This window comes from Podarcis vaucheri (assembly GCF_965113315.1).
Source record: "Podarcis vaucheri genome assembly, chromosome: 10".
Taxonomy (NCBI): domain Eukaryota; kingdom Metazoa; phylum Chordata; class Lepidosauria; order Squamata; family Lacertidae; genus Podarcis; species Podarcis vaucheri.
In genome coordinates this window covers 61,394,096-61,409,025 of record NC_138748.1, presented here as the reverse complement: position 1 = coordinate 61,409,025, position 14,930 = coordinate 61,394,096, and the positions used below count along the sequence as shown (strand labels likewise).

The following is a 14,930-nucleotide window of genomic DNA, read 5'->3' as shown; positions in this document are numbered from 1 at the left end:
TCCCATTGGGCAGGGCGCGGTGAGCCAATCAGCGCCCGGTTTATTCCTATCTCCCCGCCTCCGCCACCTCAGAGCCACCGGGATGAGGATGACGACGGAGGAGTACTGAGAGCGCGCGCGTGGCAGCGGCTAAGGGTGGGAAGGGGCGGAGCGGGGCCGCCTCGGGCCAATCCGGAGAGACCGCGGCTCGCCGGCGATTGGGTTGGCTGCGCCGGAAGTGGGCGTTCGAGAAGGGAAGGAGTGGGCGGGGCGAAGGTGGAAGCCGGCTGGAGCTTCCGGAAAGGAGAGCACTCAGTGTCTTGAAGAGAAGGAGAGAGGCAGGAGTGCGGAATGCTTGTTCCTGGGTAGGTAGATGCGGGCGGAGGGAGTCGCTGGGAAGGGCCGCGTCCTTATGGGTGGAGTGGTCTGAGGGAGGGGCGGAGCGTGGAAGGTAGTAAGGCAGCTTCCTGTGTTTCTAGCCTGGTGTTGTTTCTCTTCCCTTTCCATCCCGTTTCGCTTTCCATGGAATTGCAGGGTTGAAATGGACCACGAGGGCCATCTAGTCCAGGAATATATATTTTTTGCCCAGTGTGGGACTTGAACTCACGACCCTGAAATTAAGAGTCTCATGCTCTACTGACTGAGCTATCGGTGTGCCTCGTGCCTCTTCTATTGTTGTTGTTGTTGTTTTTTAAAAAAATAATATTTTTTATTAGTTTTCAATTACATTCCAATAATAGCCTCATTATAACAATACCAGTTTAATGCTGTATTGTTTTTAACACTCGATTGGGAGCCGCCCAGAGTGGCTGGGGAAACTTGGCCAGATGGGCGGGGTATAAATAAATAAATACATAAATACATAAATAATAATAATATATTATCACAATACCAAATTATCGTGTCTCTTCTATTGTTAAGCCTGTGGACGTGGGTTTCTTCTGTGTATTGGTGATACACGAGCCGCTTTAGGAGATATTAGCTGGGCCTAAAGTGTTCCCTTCCATTGTAAAGAGGGCTAGAGGGAAGAAAGTGGAAAGAAACTCAGCCCAGTCCAGGAATTCGGAGGGCACCAGGTTAGCGAAGGCTGATCCAACAGGACAATTGATTCAAAACTGCCTGCGGGGATATGTTGGGAAACCGGGTGCTGGAAAGACTTTTGGTTTCATGAGTGGCGAGTTCTTATTAGGAAAGTATTTCACATATAGCAGGGATGGGGATCTGTGCCTCCTCTGATGTTTTTGCACTCCAGCTCCCATCATCCCTAACATGTTTGTGCTCGGTGGGTGTGGTGGCCCCCTTGACAGTTGCCTGATGTCACCTGTCAATCATGTGACATCCCTGTCCCTGCAAACTCTGCTTTTTTGCCCAGGCAGCTTGAAATCAAAACACACTGAGGCGTAACAAATTTATTACGGGATAAGTTTCTCTATATAAATAATAATAAATAATTTATAGAATAAATAGTACAACAGGAGGTTTTATTATGCAGTCAAAGATGTAAAATAAATAGCAATGTAACATGAATAATGTACTAAATAACAAATTTATTAGTCTCTAAGATGTAGCAAGACACTCTTGTTCTTTTGTGTAAGAGGACAAGTCCTACATAAAACATGTCAATTAAAAAAAATCCTTGCTTAACTACGGGTCTCTATGTGTGATGCCCTCTAGTGGCTAAAATATATTCCATAAAGATAAGACAATTTTATATCTGTGGGCTAAGCAAATCCAAGTATAAATGGGCAAAAATAGTCGAAAGCAAAAATCTGCAAAAGGCACCTTGAAGGCATTTTGTCCCTGAGCTCAGGGCAGTATAAATTTTGCTTGCAATAAATTAAATTATGACTGACTGGCCCTAGATCATAAGCAATACAATCCGATGCATGTTGATACTCTAAGTTTAATGGGGCTTAACTCCAAGATAAGCATACATGGCATTGCAGACTCAATGGGTGAGTGGCAATTTGAACATGAGCCTATCCTATACCTACATAAGAAAGAAAATGTGACTATAGTCCATAGAAATGGGAGGTGGACAATAATGATATATTGAGTGTGGTTCCATATTGGAGTGGGATCTTAGCGTGGCTCTTTCTAGTACAGATGAAAGTGTTTATTTCTCTGTTTAAAGGCTGCATTTTCTGTTGCATGGCTGCTGTTACATCCCAAAGAGATTTATATGGTGCTAATGAGCACAGAGGTTCTGCAATAGAATTTATTCTGCTTGCCTGCAGGCTTTCGTAAAATTAATAATATGCTTTCAAAATTACCTTTACAGAAAGAAAGTATTAGAAAATTGCTTTGGTCAATATTTTACCAAGTGAGGTGCCTTTCTAACTTTGAAGATGACAACAACACTGTCAGGTAACCAGATCTTTGGCTACAGTTTATTTGTTCCATTAGCAATAAACCTATGTTGTTCCTCTGATATCCTTCCCCATTTATTTTCTGGATAAAACTTGTGTGCATGGGCCATTTTGCTTGTTGTTCTGGCTGTATAACAAATTGCTTGAATACGAAGGCAGTGCTTGGGGTACCTGGTAGTTTGAGATAAAGAGCTGGGCATGGAAGTTTCTAAGAGCCCATGTAGCATTATTCTCTTCAAAGGGAACCAGCCAAAGAAGACGCCCTCTCCTGATTTAGAGTAAGGTTCCTAATAGGAAGAGTAAAAAGGCTCTGCTAAACTCCTTTTGAGTCCTGGGTTGGGTTAATGTGGCCTAGCACAAGATAACACACATATGTTAGAATGCATGGCAATCTTTCTACCTTAGTGCTGGAAGAGGAATTGGCAGCTGTTGACAGTGAACTGCAGGCTCTGGAGATCCAGGTACAAGAACTTCTTGAACATCAGCAGGAGCTCATTCAGAAAAAGACAGTGCTAAAGAAGAAAATAAAACAGTTTTCTGACACAGAGAGCGGGAGCAGCAAAGATATTGAATCAGCAGCAGAAGACTGGAACAAGGAAGGTCGGCACTTACTATTTTTAAATTCTTGGGCTGTCACGAAAACTGTTGTTGAACAGTTCAAAACATTACTGTTGCTTGCTGTTAAAATAGCATGAGATGTGACTTTGCAGAAAGGTAGTTTCTTGTACAGTGGTGCCCCGCAAGACGAAAAACTCGCTAGACGAAAGGGTTTTTCGGTTTTGCATTGCTTCGCTAGACGAATTTCCCTATGGGCTTGCTTCGCAAGACGAAAACATCTTGCGCTTTTTTCTTAAAGCCGCTTGAAGAGGTGCAGTTGCGACGGACCGTGCTTCGCAAGACGAAAAACATCGCAAGACGAAAAGACTCGCGGAACGAATTATTTTCGTCTTGTGAGGCACCACTGTAGCTTATTTTGAAGGGGTGTGTGTGTAAAGATGTTTTTCATTATTATTATTTTTTAAATGAGCATCAGTTAAATGAGATAAAAGCATTAAGGTTGCCACGACTGCCATAATAAATATTCTACAGATACCATGACTTCATCTTCATTGCTTCACTTAAGTTTGCAAATTCTTTCCCAGTACACCTACCTACCATAATTTAGTTTGGCCCACAAATGGCCAATGGAAAGTCTTCCACTCAGCCATGCTCTTGGCTTTTAGCAGGTCTCTTCATATTTGTCTTCGGGATGGTGGTTACACTGACATAAATGTATGCCTCCTGTATTTTCCCTCCACTTCCCAAGAAAGGTTTAGCCTGCTGGTCTTAGGGTTCCTAGTATTCACTCCCAAATGAGCATTTGAATTGCAAGGGGAAGACAGAAATCAGATCCCAGGTAACTCAGGCTGCATTCCTACACACACTTACCTGGGAGTAAGTCACATTGAACTCAGTGGGACTAACTTCTGAGTAGACATAGGCTCATTTGTTGTTCACCACAGACCTATGTACACTCACGCAGGCAACGCTTACAATTTAGGGGATTAAAGTCAAGTTGGAAGACAATGTTCACTATTATACCTTGATGGTGGGAGGGAATCCCTTAACGCTTTCTGTGTTCAAATGAACTCCAGTGTTGTTTTTAAATGTATGACTGCTATTTCATTTTCACAGATTTTTCATGGTCTGCAAACGTCAGAGATGCTTTACAAAATAACTTTAAGCTTCAAAAATTTAGGCCTTTGCAATTGGAAACAATCAATGTTACAATGGGCGGAAGGGATGTATTCCTTGTCATGCCTACTGGAGGGGGAAAGAGTCTGTGTTACCAGCTGCCAGCAGTATGTTCTGACGGTATGTACTTTTACTTATAGGCAAAATGGCATTAGTTAAAGTTGTTCAACTTGGGCTACAGGAGGAGGGGTGAATTTGCAAGAGCAAGCCATGGTTAAGGCATGGTTAAGCTTCCCTACATTTCTTGTCCTATCTGCTTGCCAAGGTGACTAGTCCCGCAAATGACATCCTTTGAGGCCGAGAGCTTAGCTTTTCAAGCTAAATTGTGGTTTTACTGTATATTTGTAAGCGATAACAGATCGTGTTTAGTACTAATCGTGGCCTCAACATGACTGAAGCTAGACGTATCTGCCATTAGAGGTGTGTGTGCGCAGAATCCTGCCATTTGACATGTGCTGAAACAGAACTTTTTCGGTGACTTGAGACGAGGGGTTATTTTTCATTTCAGGCTTCACACTTGTAATTTGTCCTCTGATCTCACTAATGGAAGACCAGCTAATGATGTTGGAGCAGCTGGAAGTTTCTGTGACTTTACTAAACGCCTCAAGCAGTAAGGTATGGCTGGCTGCCCAGCAAGGTGGCTGGCTGCCAAACAGGGGCATCTGTCTTTGTCATCCGAGAGAAATGCTGACATGCTTCCCTCATATATTAAAAGCTGTGGCCACAAGTCACTGATGGCCCTTCTGCTTATTCGTGTGACTTGTTCAAGTTGCATGTGAAAGGGCAAAAATTCTCCGAAAAAGAATGTTCATGAAAATCATAGAATCATAGAGTTGGAAGAGACCACAAGGGCCATCGAGTCCAACCCCCTGCCAAGCAGGAAACACCATCAGAGCACTCCTGACATATGGTTGTCAAGCCTCTGCTTAAAGACCTCCAAAGAAGGAGACTCCACCACACTCCTTGGCAGCAAATTCCACTGTCGAACAACTCTTACTGTCAGGAAGTTCTTCCTAATGTATAGGTGGAATCTTCTTTCTTGTAGTTTGGATCCATTGCTCCGTGTCCACTTCTCTGGAGCAGCAGAAAACAACCTTTCTCCCTCCTCTATGTGACATCTCTAGAAAACCCTCTCTAGAATGTTGATATTGAAGGGGTTCAGTTCACCTGTTCTTTTGTACACAGTCTCAGTGGGGTTGGATTCCGTGCTTAATTTCTGGAATGGGATTTGCTGTCCTGAAAGGTTAACTTTTGACTTAGAAGGCGACTTGCTTCCCCCATTATCCCAGGTATATGGAGCCATGCGATAGGAACTCATTGAGAAGAGAAGGGCATTCTGCCTGTCTGCACTAAAGCTTTACGGTCTGGATTGGCTATAGCTAGTTTGTGTCTGAATCTTAGATAAACCTCCTTTAAGGCTTCATTCTGATTAGAGCAGGTCAGCCCAGGAATGAAAGCCAATGGGGACATAATTGAACTTGAGGCTAGGCGTATTTGATCAAGTTGCATGGTTCAAAAATCTTTTTAAAATATAAAAACCCTATATTCATCATTTGGTGCACCATGGCCACAGGTTGTTTTCGAATCTCAGTTTGACAAACGACTGGTGCTTAGATAGACGCATGATGCATGTATACCCAATTTTGTGGGTTTTGATAGGGCAGAACTGGAAGTTGTTTGCATTACATTTTCTGAAAATGCATAGACATGCATTCCACACGTTCCTCAGCTGATGAAATTGATCATAGCTTGGGAACATACAGTTTTCACCTTCATAATATGAACAAGTCAGGAGCTTTCTTGATGACTGTAAGGCAGTGAACTTTACTTAAAGCTAGGTTACTTGCTCTGAGTGTTTATGAAAGGTTTTCCTGCCCTTAGCAGAGGTTGTCTGCTGAGATGTGATTCTAGATTTACATACTTGTAGAATTTGTATCACACCCTTCGTTGCCAAGTGATCTCGAGGTGGGTTGCAACAATAAAAACATACCAAATAATGCACCAGTAAGCTTTAAAACCAAATAAGCAGCGTATCTCTGTACAATTCACATTATCTGTTCTTCCTTGGTGCAAACCAAGTGCAGGACTGATACAAGTCTTTGAGTTGCCAAGAGAAGTTATCTTATCACTTTGCAAGGGGTACTTAAGAAAGGAAACTGCTGTTTTCACTTTTCTTAAGGTCTTGTTTAAATGGAATGAGGATTTGTCATGGCGGTTACTCAGCTTCTTTAATACTGGCATATGTTGCCATCTTGTTCTTGCTTCTCCTGGCACAATTCCATAAAGCAGCCCTCCTCTTCAGGCTGATTTGACCCATAAATAGCAGAGTTGTTAGGTGCCCCTAAAGTTTTGTGATGAAATAATAATAATTTCTATACCGCCTTTCATCCGAGACTAACAGGGCAGTTTACAATATAAAAACACAAAAATACGTTATATAGTAACAAACAAAAACAATACCCCACAGTTTAAATGGCCACAGATTTTTATAATTCGGCAAAGGCCTGGGAGATTAGAGAAGCGGTTGTTGGTTATTAGTTCTGCGTTGCCATTTTGATGCCCCCTGGTATCTGTGCCAAGCACCCTTTTTTTCTTCCCAAATAGGAACACGTTAAGTGGGTTCATGCTGAAATGTTGTCTCGCAGTTCGCAACTGAAACTCATTTATGTGACCCCAGAGAAGATTGCAAAAAGCAAGATGTTCATGTCAAAGCTGGAGAAAGCTTACCAAGCAGGAAGGCTTACGCGCATTGCAGTGGATGAGGTTCACTGCTGCAGCCAGTGGGGACATGACTTCAGGCCTGGTATGTCTGTCTAGAAGGAATTCCATGTTACCAGGAAGAGCTTTGACTCTTCTCCACTAGAAACTATTAAGCCTCATTGCTCTTCTCACTTCATTTTTTTAGTTGCATTGATCAGTTCCCTGTGCCCAAGGTTCTTTCTCTCTCCCTGGACCACATCTAACACTCTGCTGCAGTATCCTGCCACATGGAAATATTGGTGGTGGTGGGGAAACTGCTTTTCAGAGAAACACATCAGCCATTACTTTTTGTTGTTTTTAAAAGGGATTTTTTTAAAAAGTGTTGTTGTTTTTTTTTAAAAAAGGGTGATTGATTTCTGCAGTGTTGAGATTTGCCTAGTTCATAACTGCAAAATGATTTTGTCACTTACAAGTAGCTTAAGCAGAGCTAGACAGAATATAGTGGCAGCAAATATTGGGGTTTTTATTTATATATTTAAATTCCTGCTTTTTTGTCTTCCACTTCTGTTCAGATTACAAGCTGCTTGGTATCTTAAAGCGGCAATTTCCTAATGCTCCATTGATTGGGTTGACAGCGACTGCAACAAGCCACGTTCTGCATGATGCTCAGAAAATTCTTTGCGTTCAGAAGTGCATCACTTTCACCGCATCATTTAATCGGCCCAACCTATATTATGAGGTATCCCTGTTGAGTCTGTTCTTGCCTTTGGGAAGATAGCCTTTTCTAGGAATATTTGAGAAGCTCGCTAAGAAACCAAACATGGATGTGTAGGATTTAAGCTGGTTTCATCACATTCAGAGAGAGTTTTAGTTTAACTCCACCATTCTTGTACTGGTGGAGTCATGAATTCTGGATAATTTCACACCTATCGCACTAGACTATATCATTTATAAACTTTCATTGTTACAGTTGTTTACTTTTGTTGTAAGTCATGTTGGGCACATGCATGCTTTTCTGCAAAACTTACAATTCAATTTCTTAAATACTACTGTAATGTTGGGAATTGAAAGGCAGAGTCTTCAATGACGTGTTGCTTTTCAGAAGTGTATATAAATATGGATCTGGGTGCATTGTAGCAAAATAACTCCGTCCATCCCCGCATAGCCTGAATATAATATGGAAATAGGCAGATTTGCTCAGATCACTTCTTTGCTTCCAGGACCAGATGAGCTAAGAACTTGGACTTCCTAGTTGAGACCTTCTTTAAAAAAGAAAACAAGGGGTAGAGATGTGGCCACCCAGATATCGCTCCCATCATCCTAGGACATTGGTCATGCCGACAAGGGCTGTTGGGAGATGGGATTTGATGTTTGCAGAACACTGAGTTAAGGTGGTCTCAACCAATCATAGCAGGGAGTGTTTCTATTCCAAAATATACACAAGGCTAAAATCACTTAGCAGTTTTCTGTAGAGATGGAAAATTTAACTTGTATATGTGTGCTATTGAATGCCTGTTTCTCAAAATATGCATTTTAGGTTCGACAAAAGCCATCAGCTGCTCAGAATTTCATTGAGGACATAGTTAAACTCATCAACGGAAGATACAAAGGCCTTTCAGGTGAACTTTGTAATGAAAAAGAGTGCTGACTTCTTAAAGCACGGTAACATCTGTAGGAGACCATTCCTTGTAAGGTAGCGCTCCCAAGTCTTCCCAAGCCCTGCTTAAGTACTGCATAGCTTGGAACCCATTTGTTGATTTCATCGGTATAAAATTATTTTGATACAGGAATTATCTACTGCTTTTCCCAGAAGGATGCTGAACAGGTTACTATGAATTTACAGAAGCTGGGGATTAAGGCAGGTGCCTACCATGCCAACATGGAACCCAAAGATAAGAGCAGAGTTCACAAGCGATGGTCTGCCAACGACATTCAGGTGAGCTGTGCGAGAACTCCATCACTTCCTCCATTCAACTTGCATCCCTCATGTCCTGATGATCCTCATTGCCTTTGGGTTTCAGGTGGTAGTGGCCACCGTTGCCTTTGGCATGGGAATCGACAAGCCGGACGTGAGGTTTGTAATACACCATTCAATGAGCAAATCCATGGAGAACTATTACCAAGAAAGCGGGCGCGCAGGTATGCTCAATGGAGAAGAGATTCTAGGTAGATGCTTCTGATGGAGGGAAAGAAAAATCTGCTTCTTAATATTTCCTTCTAGGTCGGGATGACCAGAAAGCCGACTGCATCTTATATTACGGTTTTGGGGACATATTCAGAATCAGCACAATGGTGGTGATGGAAAACGTAGGGCAACAAAAATTGTATGACATGGTTTCATATTGCCACAACATGAGCAGGCAAGTGGTTTTGTCTGAGGTTGTCCTTTTTTTTGTTTTAAGCTACTTTCCCCCTTGAGTTTACTGTAAAATGCAGTGTTGGCCAGGATGTTGAAGTTAGTATCCGAAAATACCAAGCCTCCAAATATATTATCTACTGTAAAAAAATTTTTAAGGAAAGCAGGGTTGTGCAGTTGGTCACTTTTGCCCTGTGAGGCATCCTATGCTCTTTTGCTGTCTGCCAGTATGTTGATATTTATGTGTGTGTGTGTGTGTGTGTGTGTGTGTGTGTGTGTGTATATATATATATATATATATATATATAAAATATAAAATTCTCAGTGGTCCAACAGAGTCTTAAGTGGTTGCAGAAATAACTTTTGCTATTGAATGTTTTGTGCTACCAGACTATGCTGCCTTGGGTAGGAAGAGCAGGATATAAATTTAATAAATGAAATGTTAATCTCATCTCTGTTTTGCAAAAACATGGTATTCAGAGTGCCAATGCTACATTTGCATCAGAACTGCCAGTATTTTGAGAAAATCCAAACTCGATAGCAAGGAAACCTAATTTTTCAAGGGTGACAGGTTTCTTCAATTCAGAAAATACCCACCATGTTCACTTTTCATATTTTAGTAACTGCAGAAATATCTCAGATATTTAAAAGAAATGATTACAGGCTTCCATGGGTTGTATCTATGTGTCCGTTTACACTGTTGTTTCTCTCTGTAATCTCATATTAAGGGCCATGCACAGAAAAGTGGAATCTATTTCTCATGTGTCAAATAGTTCCTCTCCACCTCAGAAATCTGTACATTTCAAGTGCACACTTAATGTCTGTAGTGAATTTAAATTGCTGAAAGGCATTGAGTACCAGAGAAATTAAGCTCCTATTCAAATTAATAGACTTTCATTTCAGTGAGGCTTGTTTATCCCACATTCTTCCATCCATTCGGTTATTGAATACAGCACATGCCTTACTTCCAATGTTTACTCTGCCCATTATCTTACAACCTTTCCATAGGAGCCACATGCATTGGGTTGCATCCTAACCTCAGGTATTTGTACTTGCAGATGTCGCCGGGTTCTCATAGCACATCACTTTGACGAGGCCTGGGACTCCGCCAACTGCAACAAAATGTGTGATAACTGCTGCCGAGAAGAGCGTAAGTGAAGATTTCAAACCTGGAAGGTTTGAAATAAACCAGACTGGCTCCCTCTTAGCGCAGCTCACGCCCAAGTGCATTGCAAGGATTTGTGTTCTCCTGCGCCAGCTGCGCTGAGAAAGGCAATCGCTTTCTTGAGCATAAGCTACCCATGACTGGCTATTGTTGCAGAACAGCAAGTGCCCTTTTCTTCAGCCCCATTGGCTTGCGTCAGGCCACACCCACATGGGTGGGACTTGGTCTCACTCCAAGGAACAACTTGCACAGCTCTGTTATTACAGTTCAGTTACAACTTTCCTTTAACGTGCATGCCAGCGATTTTTCCAAAATGTTGGTTGGCCCAAGGAAGGCAAGTGTACCATGCTGAAGAGAGCCGCATACTTTGTACAGTCATACCTTGGTTCTCAAACACCTTAGTACTTGCAAGTTTTGGCTCCTGAACGCTGCAAACCTGGAAGTAAGTGTTCCGGTTTGCGAACGTTTTTCGGAAGCCGAACATCCGACGCAGCTTCCGCTTGACTGCAGGAAGATCCTGCAGCCAATCGGAAGCCGCGCCTTGGTTTTGAACTGTTTCGGGAGTCAAATGGACTCCCGGAATGGATTAAGTTTGAGAACCAAGATAGCACGGCAACGCCCATGCTTTTTGTTTCCTTTAGCTTGGCTTCACCATTCACTGAGAAAGCTTTGCTAATGGCAGTAGGGACTCGCATCCTCCAGCTATGGGTTGAGAGGTTCAGAGCTGGAGGTTTTTCATATGTGGAAGCCTGCCTGGGATAGGTTGAATTTGATGCCTGTTTTGGTTCCTCCAATTCCTGCAGCTAACATTTTGTGGTTTTTTCCATCTCTTCCCCCCACCTCCCACCTGGTGACGCTTAGCATTTGAGAAGATGGATGTGACAGGGCACTGCCGGGATCTTGTCAATATTTTAAAGCAAGTGGACCAAATGAGAGAGAAATTCACTCCTCTGAAGCTGATTGATGCCTGGTTAGGGAAGGGTTTGTCAAAACTGGGAGTAGATGTTGTTTCTCCCAAGCTTCCCCGTGATACACTGGAGAGAATTGTTGCCCATTTGATACTGCAGCAGTACCTGAAGTAAGTATTGAAACAAGAAGCCTATTTGCATACCTCCATGCCTTATATACCCCCCCCCCCGAATGTTATTACAGCTAACCTGTGGCCCTATAGATTTCGTTGGGCTCCAACACCCACCGGTCCTAACCAACATAGCCAATTGCTAGGAATGGCAGGATTTGTAGTTCCAGCAACATCTGGTGGGGCAAAGGTTAGCCCGCTCTGTTGCGTTAGCTCAGTGTTAACACTGCAGATTCAAAGGAAAAGATTTTATGTGGCGCTAGGCTTAGCAATAGACCCCAAAATATGGTGGATGCTCCCCCATCCCATTTCCAAAGCCAAAGATCCATAAAACATGAGCCACATTTCAGCTGTGCTTCAGCCAAGTATTCCCTACCCTTTTTAAATTACTCTCCTCGCCCCTTTTCATACGCAAAGGCTTAATTTCTTTCAGGGAAGACTTCAGCTTCACAGCATTTGCTACAATATCCTACGTGAAGATAGGACCCAGAGCTGATCTTCTAAGAAACAAGACTCATGTTATCACGATGCCAGTGGTAATGAGCAAAAACAGTATTGCTAAGGTATTGTTATTATTATACCTGCTATTTTTCTAGGTTTAATACTGTGTTAGGCATCTAATAACAGTAGCTCTGTCTTTACATGCTCATCCCCTTTTCTAATTTTCATAGGAACTTGTTTCGTGTGTTAGCAAGTGACACAAATCACAGAGAGACAAATTAGAGCTTTAAAAGCTTTCTGTCCAAAATAATTCTGAGCAGGCAGAACAGTGTTTTTGTTAATGCTGACCCCCCCCACACACACACCATGCAAGGGGGTCAAACGTTCCACAATAACAAAAAATACGGTTTGTTGCTATGGCTGAAATTTTTCTTTCAGCAGTGACATGGAATTTACATGAAAAAATTCCTTCCAGTAGCACCTTAAAGACCAACTAAGTTAGTTCTTGGTATGAGCTTTCGTGTGCATGCACACTTCTTCAGATACCTGGTATCTGAAGAAGTGTGCATGCACACGAAAGCTCATACCAAGAACTAACTTAGTTGGTCTTTAAGGTGCTACTGGAAGGAATTTTTTTATTTTGACTATGGCAGACCAACACGGCTACCTATCTGTAACTGGACTTTACATGGTCTGTTTTGTTGTTCTTTGTTGTTGTTTTTTATACCCACCTAGATGACTGTAAATGACGCGGGTGGTGCTGTGGGTTAAACCACAGAGCCTAGGACTTGCCGATCAGAAGGTCGGCGGTTCGAATCCCCACAATGGGGTGAGCTCCCATTGCTCGGTCCCTGCTCCTGCCAACCTAGCAGTTTGAAAGCACGTCAAAGTGCAAGTAGATAAATAGGTGCCGCTCCAGCAGGCATTTTTGTGCGCTGCTCTGGTTTGCCAGAAGCCGCTTAGTCATGCTGGCCACATGACCTGGAAGCTGTACGCCGGCTCCCTTGGCCAGTAAAGCAAGATGAGTGCCGCGACTCCAGAGTCGGCCACGACTGGACCTAATGGTCAGGGGTCCCTTTACCTTTAGATCACTGTACTCATTCCACTCACCCTTCGTTGAGTTTACTTGTGTGTGATTGTGTGTGTGCTCTGTGCAGATAACTGAGTGCACTACATGAATGAGCAGTATAGTTGCTGTGAAACTATGTGGTGTCCACACTCCAACGTGGCACTGCTCGCAGAGCCCTGTTCTACCAAAGCGAAGCCATCAGGAGAAATAGGAGAAGCGTCAGGAGACGATAGGTGGAAAACAGACTGGTAGAGCTTCATCAGTGCTAGGATGCCTAAAGACAAGGGGGATTAATAGCGGGGCTCTCAGGACCCTGGAGAAGCCCCAGGAGAGCCGACAACCAAGGAGCCTGATGTGCTCCCCACTTGCCCCTTCCTCAGTTGTTCAGGTGAACATTGATGAGTGGGGAGGGGCAATAACCTGTGGCTGCTGCTGCGGTGTACATCCTGTGTGGGCAAATGTGTAAACTGTGGGATGTTAAACCCAAGAGCAGTCAAGTACAACATTCCTAGCGTGAACATGTTTACACATGGGGAGGAATGTTTGTCCAACCAGCAGATAAACTTCCTGTTTCCTTCTGGGCTGGGAAAGACTTCCTCTGCATGTGACTAGAAGTGAGCGTGGCCTCACCTGCACAGGTAAAAAAAGCATAGGACTGGCCACCATCTCTCTCTCTATGACTACTTTCATCAAAGAAGCAACATCTGCTTAGCCAAAGATGCTCTCTTGGCTTCCAGCCAAGAGAATGTTGGGGAATGTGACTCTGCTAAATTGTGAACTTGTTTACACAAGTTGGAAAGGCTATAATCAAACAATCTATCCTCTCCTGCATCCCTGAACATTCCCACATAAACTTGGCAACACCCACTTTTGTGCAGGCCCCCAATGTCCAAGGACAGATGACCTTGCCGACCCCACCCCAAATTAGCCGCTCCTGCAATACTGGAAGAGATAATGGGGGAAGAAGTAAAATTTCTACATCTAGTTTGAAGTCAAAGAGCATGCGTGCTAACAAAAATTGTTTTGATTGTCAGGTCAAATCTCCATTATCCAGCCGAGGAAGCTCATCCGGAAAGAAAACGGATGTTGCACGTAAAAAAAGGGGAAGTGAACATAAACCGCCTCATTCAAAGAAACACATCCAACCAAAAAAGATTAAAATGGAAGAGGAAGAGGATGACGACGATGACGACTTGCTGTTCATCGATGATTCCTAGAGTATTTTGTTTGTATGTTACTTTTCAACTTCAGAATAAATTGGGAGTTGGAAGAAATGCCAAGCAAGCGACGGGGCTGGAGAAGGGCAGGATTTGCCCCCAAGGCTGCTAGGCCCTCACTCATCACATCGCCAGGCTTCTGGCATTGTGCTGGTTTTTCTAGGTCTCCCTTATCCTAGCCCTTGTTTTGGATTATAACACAAGCGTGATGGCTGGCTGGGCAGGGAGGTAATGGGTAGGACTCTTGCTTCCACCAGAAATATAAGGCAGTATGACTTCGTTCTTAAAATCCATTATGTAACCTTCTTAAATTGCCTTGAATATCTTGTTCTGGGTCAGGATGTAAATAATACACATTCACCATAATTCATGGTATTTGTAAGGACTAAGATATTGCATGACTTTGCATACTCAGAAATGTTGTATATATGCTATGTATTAAAATGTTTTTTGGCCCACAAAGTTAATTGTGCCTCTCCTGCTGTGATATGTGTGGACCAGCTTGATGGCTGGAGTGCCCACCTTAAAATTGTGGTTTTATTATTCTAAAAAAAGCTCAACATGAAAAAAACTTTGGTCAGCCCTCACTTCATCAAATGGCCCTCTTTGAAAAAAGTTTGGACACCACTGAGTCATATGTAACGTTTGTAACGTTATGGAACCCCCCAAGCTTCATTGCACTCTTCATCACTAGCTAAAAACATTCTTGTTCAGGCAAGGGTACCATGATAGTATTTTAACTTTTGTACATTTTAAAGTATGGTTGTGATTTTATTTTATTTTTTACTGTTTTATCCTTTGTTGAACTGCTTTGAATTTTCA

General features: G+C 42.8%; 1 protein-coding gene across 2 annotated transcripts; it reads left to right on the top strand.

Moving 5' to 3' along the window:
* Positions 1-227: 227 nt before the first annotated feature.
* On the top strand, positions 228-14,570 carry RECQL (RecQ like helicase; the record flags this gene model as incomplete). 2 transcript variants are annotated; one of them, XM_082238932.1, is made up of 15 exons in its annotated part: positions 228-344; positions 2,261-2,346; positions 2,754-2,948; positions 4,023-4,202; positions 4,591-4,697; positions 6,687-6,885; positions 7,355-7,521; positions 8,320-8,401; positions 8,570-8,718; positions 8,804-8,921; positions 9,004-9,142; positions 10,197-10,288; positions 11,165-11,381; positions 11,815-11,944; positions 13,926-14,570. In XM_082238932.1, the coding sequence occupies 14 exons, from the start codon at positions 2,328-2,330 to the stop codon at positions 14,106-14,108; spliced, it is 1,977 nt and encodes a 658-aa protein (XP_082095058.1). In that variant the 3' UTR covers positions 14,109-14,570. The 2 variants fall into 2 exon arrangements, with proteins under 2 accessions (XP_082095058.1, XP_082095057.1); XM_082238931.1 differs by lacking the exons at positions 228-344; positions 2,261-2,346 and having other exon boundaries at positions 2,729-2,948.
* Between the last annotated feature and the right edge of the window lie 360 nt (positions 14,571-14,930).